General features: G+C 42.8%; 1 protein-coding gene across 2 annotated transcripts in view; it reads left to right on the top strand.

Moving 5' to 3' along the window:
• The window catches only part of LOC125749444 (retinoic acid receptor beta-like), a 29,759-nt gene extending 19,639 nt beyond the window's left edge, over positions 1 to 10,120 (top strand). For both annotated transcript variants that reach the window (XM_049026712.1, XM_049026713.1), the window contains exons 5-8: positions 3,779 to 3,955; positions 5,680 to 5,884; positions 7,115 to 7,273; positions 7,892 to 10,120. In XM_049026712.1, the coding sequence (XP_048882669.1) occupies positions 3,779 to 3,955; positions 5,680 to 5,884; positions 7,115 to 7,273; positions 7,892 to 8,082 (732 nt within the window). In that variant the 3' untranslated portion in view covers positions 8,083 to 10,120. The remainder of the gene's footprint in view (positions 1 to 3,778; positions 3,956 to 5,679; positions 5,885 to 7,114; positions 7,274 to 7,891) is intronic.
• The last annotated feature ends 5,331 nt before the right edge of the window (positions 10,121 to 15,451 follow it).

Below are 15,451 nucleotides of genomic sequence, written 5' to 3'. Positions count from 1 at the left end.
GGGGATCTGGAGCCTATCTCAGAGAGTACGGGGGCACACATTTTAGGAGTGTGCTATTACATTCCCCCCAGGTTACAGTGCTGAGTTGAGTGTGCTGAATTCAAATCTGACAAGAAACCGCCTTCGGTAGACATTTTGGTCGTCGCTTAAAATGTCTGACACTGACAACTAGGCAACATATATATAAAAGCCAGGCACCCCGATGCCTGATCTCTCCAGAGCTGACAGCATCTCGCGCCGTAAATCATCAGGCTTAGTGTCCCTCATTTTCCCACCACAAGTCTACTCAAGGCTCCAGTGAAAAGCAGCCGCAGGTTGGGCCCCTCGCCGCATTCCCGTTCAGTGCGTCTTCAACCGAGTGTATGAGACCAACAGCCCCCCCCGCTTTGCATGGTCTGGGACCAGCACTGGTGCTGAGAATCCAGGTAGCAATGGTAGTTAGATCTGTCCGCTATAATTGGCTTGCCGTCTAATATATTCTGCAACTTACTTTGACCTGTGAAACTGTATGACTAGGAAACATATATGTTTATGCAGTGAAGTCAAGGCCGGTTGTTAGGTTTTCGTTCTGCGTCAGGGTGTCTGCGGAATAATCCGCACAACTTGCAGCAATATCCTTATACTGGGCATTTATAATGTGTTAAACAGGCATACCCACAGTAATATCTGCCAACAGACACTGATGAAATATCATTCAACTTAAATTTGTTGACATTTATTACTATTTAAGCATTTTAATGGCCTTTAACCATAATCACTGATGATACACATATTTATCGCGTCACAGTCTTTACCACTCAGGTGTTTTATGTGAAAATTAAATTAAAATTTAGATCTTAAGTATTTAAATTGGTAAACATTTTAAATCTCTCTTTTTCTAAGTGAAAATACAGTGAAAATGGTAAGAGGCTGAACATGAATATGCCCAAAACAATTAAACTAAACAGTGGTATTGACACTGATTAAAATTAATGGTTACATTTCTGTAATTCTAACGACTGTGTAGTGTATGTACTGTTAGATAGATACTTTATTAATGAGCTATAAATATATGAGATGTTTTAACAGAAGTGCGCAAAAGTTTTTACTGCAAATGTGAAATGCAAAATAGGGAAAATATTGGTTGAATTTGAACGGCTGTTATTTGCATCACTCAGGTTTGTACTCAAGAAGACGGCCGCACTCTTGTAATTAAAGAGCGTTCACGTGCTTCTAATGCACTTCCCTGGGCAGAATCGTTTGCTTTACGTTTAGGGCGCATATTAAGTTATCATATAACAAACTTACAGCCCATAAGCGCTTCCAGCAGCTCATTATATGGTGCTATAAATCAGTGTTAGGCATAAAGACATAAGAATGTCCTCAGTGGAACGGCGCCAAAATGGGCTGTTTTCGGTGGATCACATGAACATATTTAGGTGTCTTGCCGTCAGACCCAGAGTGCGCTTACAGGGGTCCCACAGAGACATTATATGTCTCGATGAGGCTCACAGAGCTCATTCTGAGTGATTTAAGTACAACATAATGCCTCTTTCGCTTAACCGGGGATAATATTTAGTGCCTTTTCCGTGCTTGCCGTTCTCCCAAGATGGGGCATATATCCGCCCTTTTATGTCTGCCGCCGTCTGCCCCCAGTGAATTTATTCCGTGCAGCGGTGATCCGTGTGCGCGGGGGCCGGATGAGCGGCAGCCGTCCCGGCCAAAGGGCCTCGCCGTCACACCGCGACCCGCAGCGCGGCAAATGGCGTCCGCCGTGTAAATTGGCGGCCGCGCGATGCCTTTGAGCGAGGAGAATGAGACGAGACTAAAAAAAGCAAGGCGTTCATTTTCACAACGCGCTTTTATCTGTGTGTGTCCCCCCCACTGTTAGATAATAATACTCAACAAAAAACACATACATTTTGGCTGCTGTCTGATGTTTTCCTTGTGTTTTTGTGGATAAAATTGAATTATATTTGTCAGTGGATTAGCTTTTAAAATTACTGTCTTCCCTATAACCATCTAAATCAGACACCTATATGAGAGATATTAGACGGTATCAACAGTCTCATATTTTATAAACAATAATTGTAACTACATCAGTGTTTTAATTTAAGCGATCTGCTGCGTCAAGGTTCAGCCGACCACACTATCCAACACTGTTTTATATATCAGGCGGGTTCACACACCTCAGTAAACACGCTTAGATCCCCTGCAACACCAGAGAGTCTGACTGCTCTCTGACTCTGCTCTGACTGTGAAATCTGGCCTCGGGCAAGGAGCATCACTTCAGAGCGAAAGTCTGACCTAACTGTACATCCCTGTCAACCCTGCAGCAGCTCAATGAGCCAGAACAAAGGTGCTATTCGCGGCAAACCTTCCGAAACATGGTGCCGTTCTAAAATAGCACCGCCGTCAGACTTTTTTTTACCCTGGCTGCTCTCCACCTGTATGCAGACCCTGGGTATTTCGCAGAGGTGCTCTCTCTCTCTCTCTCTCTCTCTTTCTCTCTGTCCCACCAGTGGTCTCTCAGCACAGCAGAAAAAAGGATGAGCGGTTATGCAGCATTTCCCAGTGTTACCAAAAGCGCTGAAGGGGGGGAGAGTTGTCTCCTAAAGGTGACACTAATGGGGGCTAAATAATAGAATTTAAACGAGTGTTCCTAGAAGCTTCTACAATGATGCTTTAAAAATAAAAGGCATCTCGTGTGGGGGACGCCTGGCGTCAGTCAGAGAGCCTGACAGGCAGCTCGTGCAGGACAGCAGCGGAAGAGGACTTCTGAAAGGCAACTACAGTAAATCGCAACAGTATAATAGCATGTCTCATCCGGGCTGCATTCACAGTTCATTGACCGGGCAATTAACTCTGTTGATTTAGGCCTTTGGGGGAGGAGGGAGAGAGAAGAGCAGGATCCTAATGCAGCTCCCTGCCCCGGGCAAATTCATTATTTGTGTTAGATCTGCCTGTTTTAAACATTTAACCTTGTGCCTCTTGCTTTCTTTGTGCACCTCCTGCTTCCTCCCGCCATCTAACCCGTCACAGGCCCCTTTTTCGGTCCACTGCCCCCCCCCCCCCCCTCATTTCCTGTAACTCTCGTCCGTGTGGATGTGGCCGAGGCCCCTCTGCATGTTTTCGGGGGGCCCCGTCCTTCAGTTTTACGTCTCACAACTGAGGCTTTAATTGATTTCCCATTTGAACAAGTACAACTCTGCTCTGCTCTTGCGCTCCTGTGAGACACAGATATATACAGGTGAGAGGAATATTGTTGCTCACTCACCTTATGGAATCGCTGCTGAACCCAAATATATTCTCACTAGCATGTCTGCTTTTTAGTTAGAACAAGGTGCTGTACTGCCCTAAAATATAATAGGGTATTCCTGTCATCATAATTAGTATATTGAGGTTTTTTTTCCCAGGCATACGATGTTAATTACCGGAGAGTAACGGGCCATTTTTGTGTGACCTTCTATGAATGAGTGCAAAGTCGCGGCGAGTATAAAATTATGGAGTGGATCGGTGTTAAGGAGCTGGATTTGCGATTGTGACGAGTTTATCTTTCAGCAGGTAAGTCAGGATACGTTAGATGGTGTGTCTCAGTCAGACCCGTCAGCCTGGTAGGGAAAGATGGCCCAACCTTTGGCCGTGTCTAATTGCCGGTGTCAGAACAGAAACGACGGCAGTCTTGGAGTCGGGCCGATGCGCCAAGACGGCACAGCCCCGCGGAAAATGATGATTTATGTCTCGTGGAATGCGACATGTATGGTTGAGTCCTGGTTCTCCGCTCTTTGCCCGGCCACAGAATTCGAGCGCCGACCACCGGGTCCGCCTGGACTTGGGCCTCTGGGATAAGTTCAGCGAACTGGCCACCAAGTGCATCATCAAGATAGTGGAGTTTGCCAAGAAGGTGCCTGGCTTTGGGGGACTCACCATCGCCGACCAGATCACCCTGCTGAAGGCTGCCTGCCTCGACATACTGGTGGGTCTCGCTGCCGCGTCACCTGTCGTCTCACAATGGAACTAGTGGGGAGCTGTCAGCTTGTCCAGATGAGATCAGTTTTAAGCAGATGGTGTAGCAGGACATCTTCAGTCAGCAGTGAGCACTCGCAGAATCATTTCCCAACGTCCCTCCTGGTATCCCCTACTGGAACCTTCCGTTAGTTAATCGCTAAACTTACACTTGGCTGTAACTGAGCGATTGGGCGGTTTACACCACAGTGTCATCATTTTAATTCAGCTATTTGAAAAACAGCCTTTTATTTTAAAATGGACTTTTTTCATCCTTTCCGGAATCATTCAGTCGCATTACTAAAATGAAAGTTGAGGCTTTGCACTTTCTCATTATGGTCCTGTCCTTTTTCTTTTACTTCATTTTATGATTTGATATAAGGAAAATGCAGGACTCAAACAGAGGGGGGTACACATAGGTGCCGTGTACATTTCTGGGGGTGGCAGTGCACGCCCCCCTATACGGCCACGCAGCTCTGTGACCTGATTAGCTCCTCCCCCAGTGGAGAGAGGATACACACCAATTTCAGCCCCGTGGATCCCACACTGCTTTCTGCTTTAATGTCCAGCAAATATATGACTAATGAATCCCGAAATATTGTTACACAGTAGCATGCAGTGTTTTCCCTTACATCCGGGTAACCTGTGCTACAACGTTACCGCATTGCTCATGTTATTATACAATGTGAACAGCTGACAGTTTAATGGTTCATAGTGTAAATAAATATGCCAGTATATTTTGTCTTGTGCTAAAATTAGTTAGCGTGGACCACAGGTAGGTACCAGCCACAGGCTTCGATTAGCCACTACATGAGAAACAGCTGTGGATGTTAGATTAAATTTGATTTAACACATTTTCCCACTGCAACCATAATAAGTGCAGTACAATGAAGATTACTTTTTAAACCAATTAAATAGAGGCAACGATGTGACCTTAGTGTTGAGACACAGCTGGCTTGCTGTGAGATGGTGCTTTCTAAGTACGTTGTGTACATTTGGGTTGTTTTGTTTTTGGAATTTGCCGGTGCTCCTTGAATGCTGTAATTTTTTGACATCTGAGCAGTGCATAATGGGATTGGACCGGCAGTGTTTCTGGGCTCAGTCCCTGTGAGTCACACTGAACATGTTTTATTCTGTTTCATCATGTGGTGGCTCTTGCCTCTCAGCGACAGCGTTGTCCTCCAAAATCCTCAAAGGCTGGACTTTTTCATGGCTCCTCTCCTTGCAGGGCTGTGTCTTCATAATGTGATACCTGTGCTTTCATTTTTCTCTTTTTCAAGATACCCTCTTTGGCATTATGGACAACTAAATGTCATTTTAGATATTAACATTATCCGTGGGGGGTGGGTCTAGCTGCACGTTTGACATGAAGGGCAAGGCGGACGTTCTGGAGCGGAGAGGAGGGTGGTTTGGAAATGTGTGAATGTCTTCGGGTCAGAACAGGACCTCAGACAAGGCACCATATTGTAAATGATTCAAGACATGCAGAGAGTGTGAAAATCCTATGTAAAGCCCAAACTCGAAGTGAGGGACCATTGGTGCAACTGGGAGACCAAACGGGAGACCAATCAATTGTAACAGGCCGAGAAATCAAATGCCTGCAAACTTGTAAAGGCGAAATGAAAATACTTGGATCAGAATCAAGAAGTGTCTCTGTGATGCTGCCGGCTCATCGTCCTTTTCCACACCCCATAGATCTTGAGGATTTGTACCAGGTACACGCCTGACCAGGACACCATGACCTTCTCGGACGGCCTGACGCTAAACCGCACACAGATGCACAATGCTGGCTTTGGGCCCCTCACGGACCTGGTGTTCACCTTCGCCGGCCAGCTGCTACCCTTAGACATGGACGACACAGAGAGCGGCCTGCTGAGTGCCATATGCCTCATCTCCGGAGGTAATGCCCGAGCAGGAAGCCCCGTCCGGCCATGCAGTGTGAGGAGCGGAGCGGAGCGGCTGCATACATGCTTTGCCATGAAGGCCGTCTCCTGTCACTGTTTCTGTGTGTTTCTGTTAAGAATGATAATAATAATAATAATAATAGTTCAACAATTAAAGTTCTAACAAGGTAAAGGGCAGGAGTTCAAATCCCATAAAACACACATAATTTGTAGCTGTTCCCTCTACTGTTAGTCCCTTAAGATAAAATCTTCACATAAGTGAGTAAATGTAGTAGAATAATATATGGGATGTACCATGGGTGTCCATTCCATCGTTATCTCCTACATCCTGGAAGCCTTCAGATGTTAACGTGCCAATTTAAATGAGTTGTCTGAAGGTAAATCCACACTGACTCTGCACTGATCAACACAACAGGGGCTCATAATGACAAATTATTTTGCGTTGTTTAATTACAAGGAAACCACAAGCTGTGCGCCCTGCTTTTCATCTAGATGGTGAAAAATTGAAGAATCTTTAAATCTCATCTCGTTTTTGCCATAACCACACACTTCTGAGTGGAATTAGACTGAGTGACTCATGCTGAGTAGCATGAAACTTTTAATTAGTGTAGCATGAGCTACGTGCAATTATGGGTTTCACTTACAGGGGTTCTAAATTGTGTGTGTTCACAGTGCCATCTACTGGGCAGGCGTAGAACAGCTGTTAAGTTGACATTCCCCAAAAAGCATTCATAGTATGGGATCCTGCGGCTGGTATTGTCACTGAAATAATCATCCATCTATTTTTCAACCACTTACTCTGAACAGACTGTAACTTATCCCTGTCAGAAGGTACAAGGCAAAGGTACGCTTCGGATGCAATGGCAGCCGGTCACTCACAGACTGACCGTTGGCAATGTTTTAGCCAGTCTTCATGTGTTTGGGCCAAGGGAGTAAACTCACATGACAGGAAGTACATGCCAGCCCCATATGCAGAACAGAGCTGGGAATCCAACCCTCAGTCTTACGCAATATGCCACATCATCAAATATGCATTCTGATCAGGGTATTCTGATGTTGTGCTTAATGTTCCAGGATTGGTTTTGTATAACTTGAGTAAGCTGAACTAGTTCTTATGAAAGTGCTGCCCATGATGTCAGGATTATCAAGCTGAATGTCTGTGAGGGATGAAAGGTGTAGGGATATGTCAGAGGGCGACACCTTGACACCTTGGGACGCCCTTTCAGATCGACAGGACCTGGAGGAGCCCTCCAAGGTGGACAAGCTGCAGGAGCCTCTGCTGGAAGCTCTGAAGATCTACATCCGCAAGCGGCGGCCCAGCAAGCCACACATGTTTCCCAAGATCCTGATGAAGATCACGGACCTGCGTAGCATCAGCGCTAAAGGTCAGCCAGCCAGGCCCTGCAGTGCCTCTCTGTCTGGGTCTGAAACTCGCTGCGATGCTAGCTAATTTCTGATGTTACGTCATTTTTAACGAGCAAAATAGGCATCCTCTAAGGTACTTTTGTTATAAAGGTGTTTTTGTGGTTGTTTTCTTGCAATCAAAAGTATTGCAAGTGTAAGAATGATGTGAAACCTAAATTTTTAAAAAAGGGTTTTATCTTTAAATTTGTTTTGGAAAGAAATATTCGATTTCCAATTTTTGTATCCTGCACAAAGCTACATTAGGTCTGCGGAAGTAGAGAGCAGAGGGCAAAGACCATCCTGGAACAGGATACTGGTCCATTTTTGGACACATACACCACACACTATGGGCAATTTAGAGACTTCCCTTAACCTAGACCACATGTGTTTTGTGGGAAGAAAGGGAGTAGGATGAAAGGACTACAAGACATCGAGGAAAGAAGCAAAGATCTTGTCACACAGAGCCAGGGGTGGGATTCAGACCCTCAGCTCTGGAGATGTGAGGGTACATCAAACCCAATGGGCCACCACACCACCTACGTAACCAAGCAGAAACACATGTGTGAGGTGCTGAACGGTGCATGTCTCCTGCCAAACAGGCGCTGAGAGAGTCATCACTCTGAAGATGGAGATTCCGGGGGCGATGCCACCGCTCATCCAGGAGATGCTGGAGAATGCCGAGGGCCAGGAGGAGCAGAGCTCCGAGGACAGCAGCCCGAGCGGGAGCTGTGGTCCGGGCCCCAGCCTCTCCTCCCCCGAGTCCACAGACTGCCCCGTGCCCCTCGACTGAGCAGCTCAGGCGTCAGGTCACAGCTGTAGATCTTCACATAAGACATTGCTTTGCACAGCTGAGAAGAAGGATCTGGCAGATACGCGGTCGGACGTTGCCTCGTGTCCCCTTGGATTTAACGACACAACCAGGCCACAGAGGACCTAAGCTTAGTGTATAAATCATTCCTTCCTAGCCTTTGACATTTCAAATTCGGTAACTTCATTATGTTACAGCCCTAAAGAGAGGAACACATTTCAGGCTTCCATTGTATAGGTTTATATCTGCATGGTGGAACCAGCTCGGTAAACAAACTGAACTATCTTTGTCATCAACGTACATTGTACATACCATTGTATGGCTCAACTTTTTCTATGATTGTTGTGGTGCTTTTGTCATAAATATAAGACCGTTTGAGGCAATACTTCAAGCAAAAGCTGACTTATTAAAAGGCCTTGAAATAGTCATACAGAATGTTCTCGCATATAGATAGCTTAGCAATGTATTTACATCTGTTAACCAGTCATATTTAAAGATGGTTTTTAACTTTGTGTCCATTTTCCGTTACTCAGTAGGACTGCAACAAGCTCTTCAAACCTGGATGACCTTGTAGCCATCGGTTGAGGACATTATTAGTGGTTTTACTCCGGTCCTACTTAAGAACGGGTATCCTGTAGTAAAACACAGACACAGTAAATTGGAGCTTATGGTCATTTTAAAAACACCACAGAGCTTTTCTTTTATGTAGCTCGTGTTTGCCTCTTGCTGCTGGTAGTGCAGCCATAGAATTACACACAAGCCGAGGGGACTGTACATTATGATTAATGAAGCAGTTACTTAACTAGTTATCGTGCCAATCACTCGTCGAGTGGACTTCTCCTGTCTCATTGTGGCTGCTTTGGGCTGTTCGCCTCCGAATGTTCTCAGATTGGCACTAAGTCTAGAATGCATCATGCATTGTTGAAGCACTTATCGAAACATGATATACTCAGATACATTCTTTGATAACTTTACTTAAAATAAGAGGAATAATTAGATTTTACTCTTAAATAGATCTTTTGAATGAACTTAGAAATATTAGTACGTATTCTAAGTCTTAAGTTGCATTTCATTTTCCAGGGTCTAGTCTTCCACTATAGACATCCGACAGGAAAGTCCCACTCGTTATGTAATAGCTGATATGAATGGGCTACATATTAGATTTCATTTACAAAATGCTACTACTAAATATACAAAAAAATAAAACATATTACTTCTGTTTTAGATAATGCAAACGTTATTCAGACACATATTTTCTACCAAAACAAAGTTGTGTTGGGCAAGGTATCATTTGAATACCAAGTATATTGTTCCTGAAAACATTGCACTTTCCTTTACGTAAAATGAGTTCAACAAATACCTCAAATTATGCAATGGATAATGCAGACAGGAAGAAAAAGGCCTATTTATCCAGTGTTGAAGAATGTGTTATTCAAAGCAGTATTTTAGCAGTAAATATTGCAGTATGCCCTCTAAAAAAATGGGTCTTACCCACATTTGTATCTCAGTAGACTGGATTCGGTGGAGACACCTGCGAGATGCTTTAACTGAGTGAAGCTGAGGGTCTGCTTTATAAATGAGGTATGAAACATGGACACAGTCTGCTCGATCTACCCATAAGGCATCACCAACTTCATACTGAAACCCGGCACCAGAAGCAAACAGCAGGGAGCAGACAAATTAAGGCTAAAGCCTTATCATGGTGTGCGCCTGCCAAATTGGTGTGTTATCAAATGAAAAAAATCAGGCACCACATCATGTGGTGTCGCAGAGGAAGATGTTGGAAGATTTTTGGCGTTGCTACTCATGCACACATCTGACGTTGATGGTGAATAACATGTTTTTAAAGGACAGCAACACATCCTTAACTCGTACTACTGCTTTCTTGGTGACTAAACCTGTTTCCATGGGAACCGTGTAGTGAAAAATTTATTTATACTCTGTTGAATGTGTATTTTAAACAGTGCTTCTTCAATAATTAACAATGCTTTTTATGTTCTTATACTGTTTACCATTGACTTCATCGGCAAAACGATTAAATATATTTATTTTTAAATAAACATGTATAGTTTTTTCTTGAAAAAATCTACGCATTTCGCAGCCAGTTACAATGACGAATTTATAGTTTGACATGCTGGAATATATTTACATGCCAAGACATCCCTCGGCCCGCCCTTTGACCCAAGTGTCCAGCAATGCTTAACAACAGTCTGGTGTCTGTTTAAGCATAAAGCCTTAGGTATGTGTGAGAAGTGGAAGGATTACATCATCTCGTTTCCTGAATCTCATATCCAATCTAGGGAACTATCCAAGGAAGCGCAGGGGCCCACTGTGGATGGGATGCCAGTGTGTCAGAGGGTACATGCAAGCGTATACAGCAGGTCATTTGGAGACACCAGTCCAGCTGAACTGGATGCATTTGAACAATAAGATACAAAACCTTACATATGGTGTCGCCTGGTCTGTAGAATGAATGTCACAATCGGCATAAATTCCATGTATATAAATATATATATAAACATACATACTGTCAGTGTACTGTTAAAAGAATTTTGTGAATTCATAGTATGTGAAAACGTGCATTTATAAAATTTATTTTTCCTCACAAAAAAAAACAATATGCAATAAATAAAACCTAAAGCAATCCTTTTTATAAATCTCCCCATTTTGCATCATGAGAAAAAACTATTAAGAAAAAAAGACTTGAATTTTATTTAGCACATAGCATTAAGAAACAATGCTTTACTCAAAGTATTAATACTAATTAAAATTAACTATCAATACTGATTTAAATCCTTTTCATTTAACATTATTAAGAGATTTATATATATATATATATATATATATATATATATATATATATATATATATATATATATATATATATATATAAAAGCCTTTCTGACCCAGACTGCAGCAGCTAGGACCTAGATCCTGGAAGCAGCCATCATGGTATGTCGTGCATATGCAGGCCTGGCCGTGGCTATGCTGTGCCCACTAGTGAATTTGTACAAAACCAGAAGACAAGGCAGCGTTTCAAACAGGTGATCTAATAGCTGAGAATACATGGGGGGTTCCAGGCTCAAAGCTCAAGCGGGGCTCCGTTTTGATATTTTGCGGCGGATGATACCGATCCTGCGGATTTGTTTACACGACCACAATGCGCCTCAATTAGAAGATGCGGCAGATGAATGGCGGTCTCCATGGAAACGGAGATGGCACACGTTTTCACCTTGATGTGGCTGTCCCACTGGGACGTGGGTGTCTGTCACAGGGGTTTAAAATTAGAATACCGTTTCCAGCCATTGACACGCCTGGCTGCCTGTTCTCGGCGCTAATGAGTGTGGGTCACAGCATCATGATAATAACATTAACCGCCGTCAGTGCCGCAAACAGAATTACAGACCAAAGAAATCATTTCATTTCATTGGACTGAAGAGCCTTTATCTAAATGATTGCAAGGTATGTGTGGCTATACCACTGGCCATGTGTGTTCTCTGTACGTGGCTTGCCCTGCCCTACCACTGCCTTCCCTTTATGCAATGGTTGTTGGATGTTTTTAACGCTTCTTGGTAACTACATCTCCATAATTAATTATTCGTCTCTGAAATGCTCCATCTCCTTTCAGCATATCTTGAGCTAATGACTGTAAGAGAATAATCATGGCTTGAAGACCTTGTTGAAGATGAATGTCCCTGAAGACTTCTGCAAATATCTCAGAGTCCATTAATATGTTCTTAATGACGGGCATTAGCACCTGATGAGGAAAATGACGGACCGCAGCGACCACAGCTGTGGCCGATAACTAGCAAGTAAATGTTTAACGGCCAATCATATGAAAAATAAACAAATTTCTGCCGTGAGAGCTAACTGAGCATCACTAGCGAGGGGCTCCCAGTGAAGCATCTTTTTCTGATTAAATTACGTTTGAAATGTGCGTCCAAGCTAACGGGCGACCCTGAATGGCTCACTTGTCACAGAGATCTAGTTAGCCGTGTCTGCCACCCGTGAGTAGACTATTAGATTTAGTGGCACTTAAGCCATTTTTTTTTACAGGGCGGTGTGCGTTAGTGTCCAGATAATTAGCTGCTTCTGTTTGCTGTCAAGAAATATGGGTGGTGTGCCTCAGTGAAGCATATCTGTCAAAGTCAATATATTTTATGCATGGCAAATGAACTGTAGGTATGGCTTATTTAAGCATCTATGGCTTTAGACAGATATACAGCTTGGGGCTTGAGTATTCTAGGTAGGACAGGTTCTCACGTCTTTTCCAGGCTGCTGACCAATCCCCCCTCTCCTCATGAATCTATTGTGTACTTTGAAGCCTTGTCCTCATCTCCCTGTGCTTCTATTCTACTTGCGTGTCCCTGAAAAACTTCCATGTGGTTCTGCATCAATGACCTCAACATCTCTTGTGATCTCTGCTTTATTCCACCTGCCTCTTCTGACTGGGCCACTCTGATGTCACCTTCGCCTCCTGTCCCAGCTGTAGGTGCTCAACCTGCCACATAACCCTCAGCAAGAGCACAGGGGGGTGTAGATGATGCCTTCTTGTTCTCCCTATAAACTCATTAGTACTGCACCTAAAAATGTTTTCAACCCAGTGAGAGCCCCAGGCATGTTGTGACCTGATATAAGTTGGGCAAGGAACGCTTAGCAGTTTGACCTACAGCTGTGTCAGGTAGTGTATAACCTCTGATATGCCAGGGACCGAGACGGACAGCCCTGACTGACATGCAAGTTCACGTCTGCAATCTGGCCATGTGCGCTACTCAAAACAAATATTCCGGCCACGAAATTCGGTCATCTCCGATGCGTTGTATCGTATGTTGGAGTTTGGGAGGTCATAGAAGACCCCTCCAGCACCTTTAAATCCTTCCAATGCAAGTAGAACACCTACCATGGTATAACCTGGGAACAGGAATGCTATAGCAGCGTTTCTGAACTGTTGGGTCACGACCCAAACGTGGGTCACGATACAATTTTCAGTGGGGTGCATGCATGCAAAAAAATTCCTCCGCAAAAACATTAAATGTGGATAATACCTGTAGATGCCATCATTTTGTAGACACTGTGAAGGAAGCAAATTAATAAGGATCGGGTCTGAACTCTAATAGTTTGTATTATATTACAGCCTCGCCATGGGTCCTATGCAACGTCATTTCCAATATATAGAGTTACCTTTTACCATCCCGGCCCCTCCCCCAGTCGACAACTTTTACCGTCTCCACTCACCATGCCCAACCCCCCTTCAGTTGTTGCTACTCAACAACTTCTGTCGTGAAATTGGGTTGAGACTTACTCACCGAGGAATGCTGTGGGTCCTGAGGGTGCATCCGTTGGGAAACACTGACCTATAGTACAGTGTGGGTCTGCAAGGGGTGCAGAAACAGCACAGAGTTGTGGAGTAATTTGTATCTTAAAAGGAGAGTATTCTGCCAGTTACCAGTTTAATGAGATCCAGATGGCTCCGTTTAAAGTAATTGCCTTGTTAGCGTGTTTCATTGGGTCAGCTGAGAAGAGGGGGAAGGTCACCGATCTTGTCCCAGTGAACTCTGTCATGGCTTTAAACAAGTGATGTTCATTGTTTTGCTTAGTTTTTGTGGGGGGGGGGGGGGGGGGGGTGGTCTTGGTAGCCTGCATTTTAGGGGACCTGGATATTAGATGTTTACAATGAAGTCCTTGGTTTGGTTAACCTTTCCGTCCGCTGGGTTTGTCCGACCCTATGAGCAGACAGGAATCCCAGTCCTGCCACAGAGGTTTCTTGACATTACAACATCTGATGCTGCTCAAGGGTAGCAAAAACATTTCCTCCTCAGTTGATTGATACAAGCACATCTTTAAATCCTACAATACACTTCTGAATAATTCCAATGCTTCCTTTTATGAGTTTCATCTTGCAGTATTTTAGTCAAAGCAGTCATTTTGATCAGGGTCACCAAGGAGAGCCAATGAATTCAAATTCTGTAAGACAAATCATGTTAAGATACGGACTCCATATACTTTACAAATCAATTTTAAAGTTAATGAATAATAATAATAATTACGGTCTGGAAGGTATTCTGTGACTAATTCAGTTTAATATATTTCAAAAAATATATAGAGTCATCAATGCTTTACACTTGTGAATTACATCATGTGTCGCAATCAGACACCTCAATCAAGCCTAATTAATTAAGACTTTGACTGGAACGGAAGCTAGTATATCCTGCAGCCAACCAGGACTAGAACTGTCAAATCCTGCCTGTCAATTAGGCTTAGATCTGACATCTAATTCTAGAGTGATGGCTGTAATTGTATTTATTTATATTAAGCAAATGATGGCCTTCAAATGATGACATTATACTTAGAGGTTTCTTTTTTCAAAGAATTCACATGAAATTTACATTTATATATGTATCAGATGCCCTTTATCCTAAGTGACATGCATTTGAGAAAGTAGGGTCTGACCATCTCTGCAGGCAAGGGCCTTGCTCAGCCAATCAGACTCTGCCAGCCACAGGATCCGAACTGGTTACCTTCCACTGGGCGCAACATTCAAGCTCAGTGAGCCACACACCAGCCCACAATGAAGTAAGGGAAATAGCTCAAAAAGCAGCCCTGGGCCCTCAATAAAGAATGCCTCAAAATCTGAATCTGAGAGTTAATGTAGAACAGCCAGAAGAATGAGGAATATCACTGATAATGAAAGGCTGTTCATCAAGGATCCTTTTAAAGTATGACCGTAGTACATGTAGTCTTGTCTACCTTAAGCTTGCACTAGGCTGGCTGCTACTTCCACTGAATTATATTCGTTATATGGGACCAAATTAAATTCCAAACTGAGTCTATTTTAAACCATCTCAGGTATTAGCTGTTGTATGTATAATGCTTATTCCACAGCTAAAAATAAGTTTAGCTTATTTTTATTTTAAAAATAAGTTGATACATATTTAATAGATTTTACAGATATTAAGATGTTTTTTTAATGAGTGGTTAAAATGAAAGAAAAAGTCCATTACATTCATGTATCTACCCATATTCTTTATGTTGTTTGTTTTAAAATCTGCAGTTAATTAATTATGCAGTTGTGATCATTTTGATTTTCATAATTCATCCCAGCTCATATATTTATATATTTTATATATGAACATAACTTATAATTTTGAACACTAGGAACACAGTGTTAGTTGATTTATTGATCAGAATTTATTCTTAAGTCATTAAATTTCCAAAGCACAAAAACTGTTAACATATGAAACTCATATATAGAACGTCATATATATATATATATATATATATATATATATATATATATATATATATATATATATATATATATATATATATATACACATATAAATATATATAT

Source organism: Brienomyrus brachyistius, chromosome 9, assembly GCF_023856365.1.
Source record: "Brienomyrus brachyistius isolate T26 chromosome 9, BBRACH_0.4, whole genome shotgun sequence".
Taxonomy (NCBI): domain Eukaryota; kingdom Metazoa; phylum Chordata; class Actinopteri; order Osteoglossiformes; family Mormyridae; genus Brienomyrus; species Brienomyrus brachyistius.
Note: the sequence above shows the minus strand (reverse complement) of the source record. Positions and strands in the feature narration are given on the sequence as shown.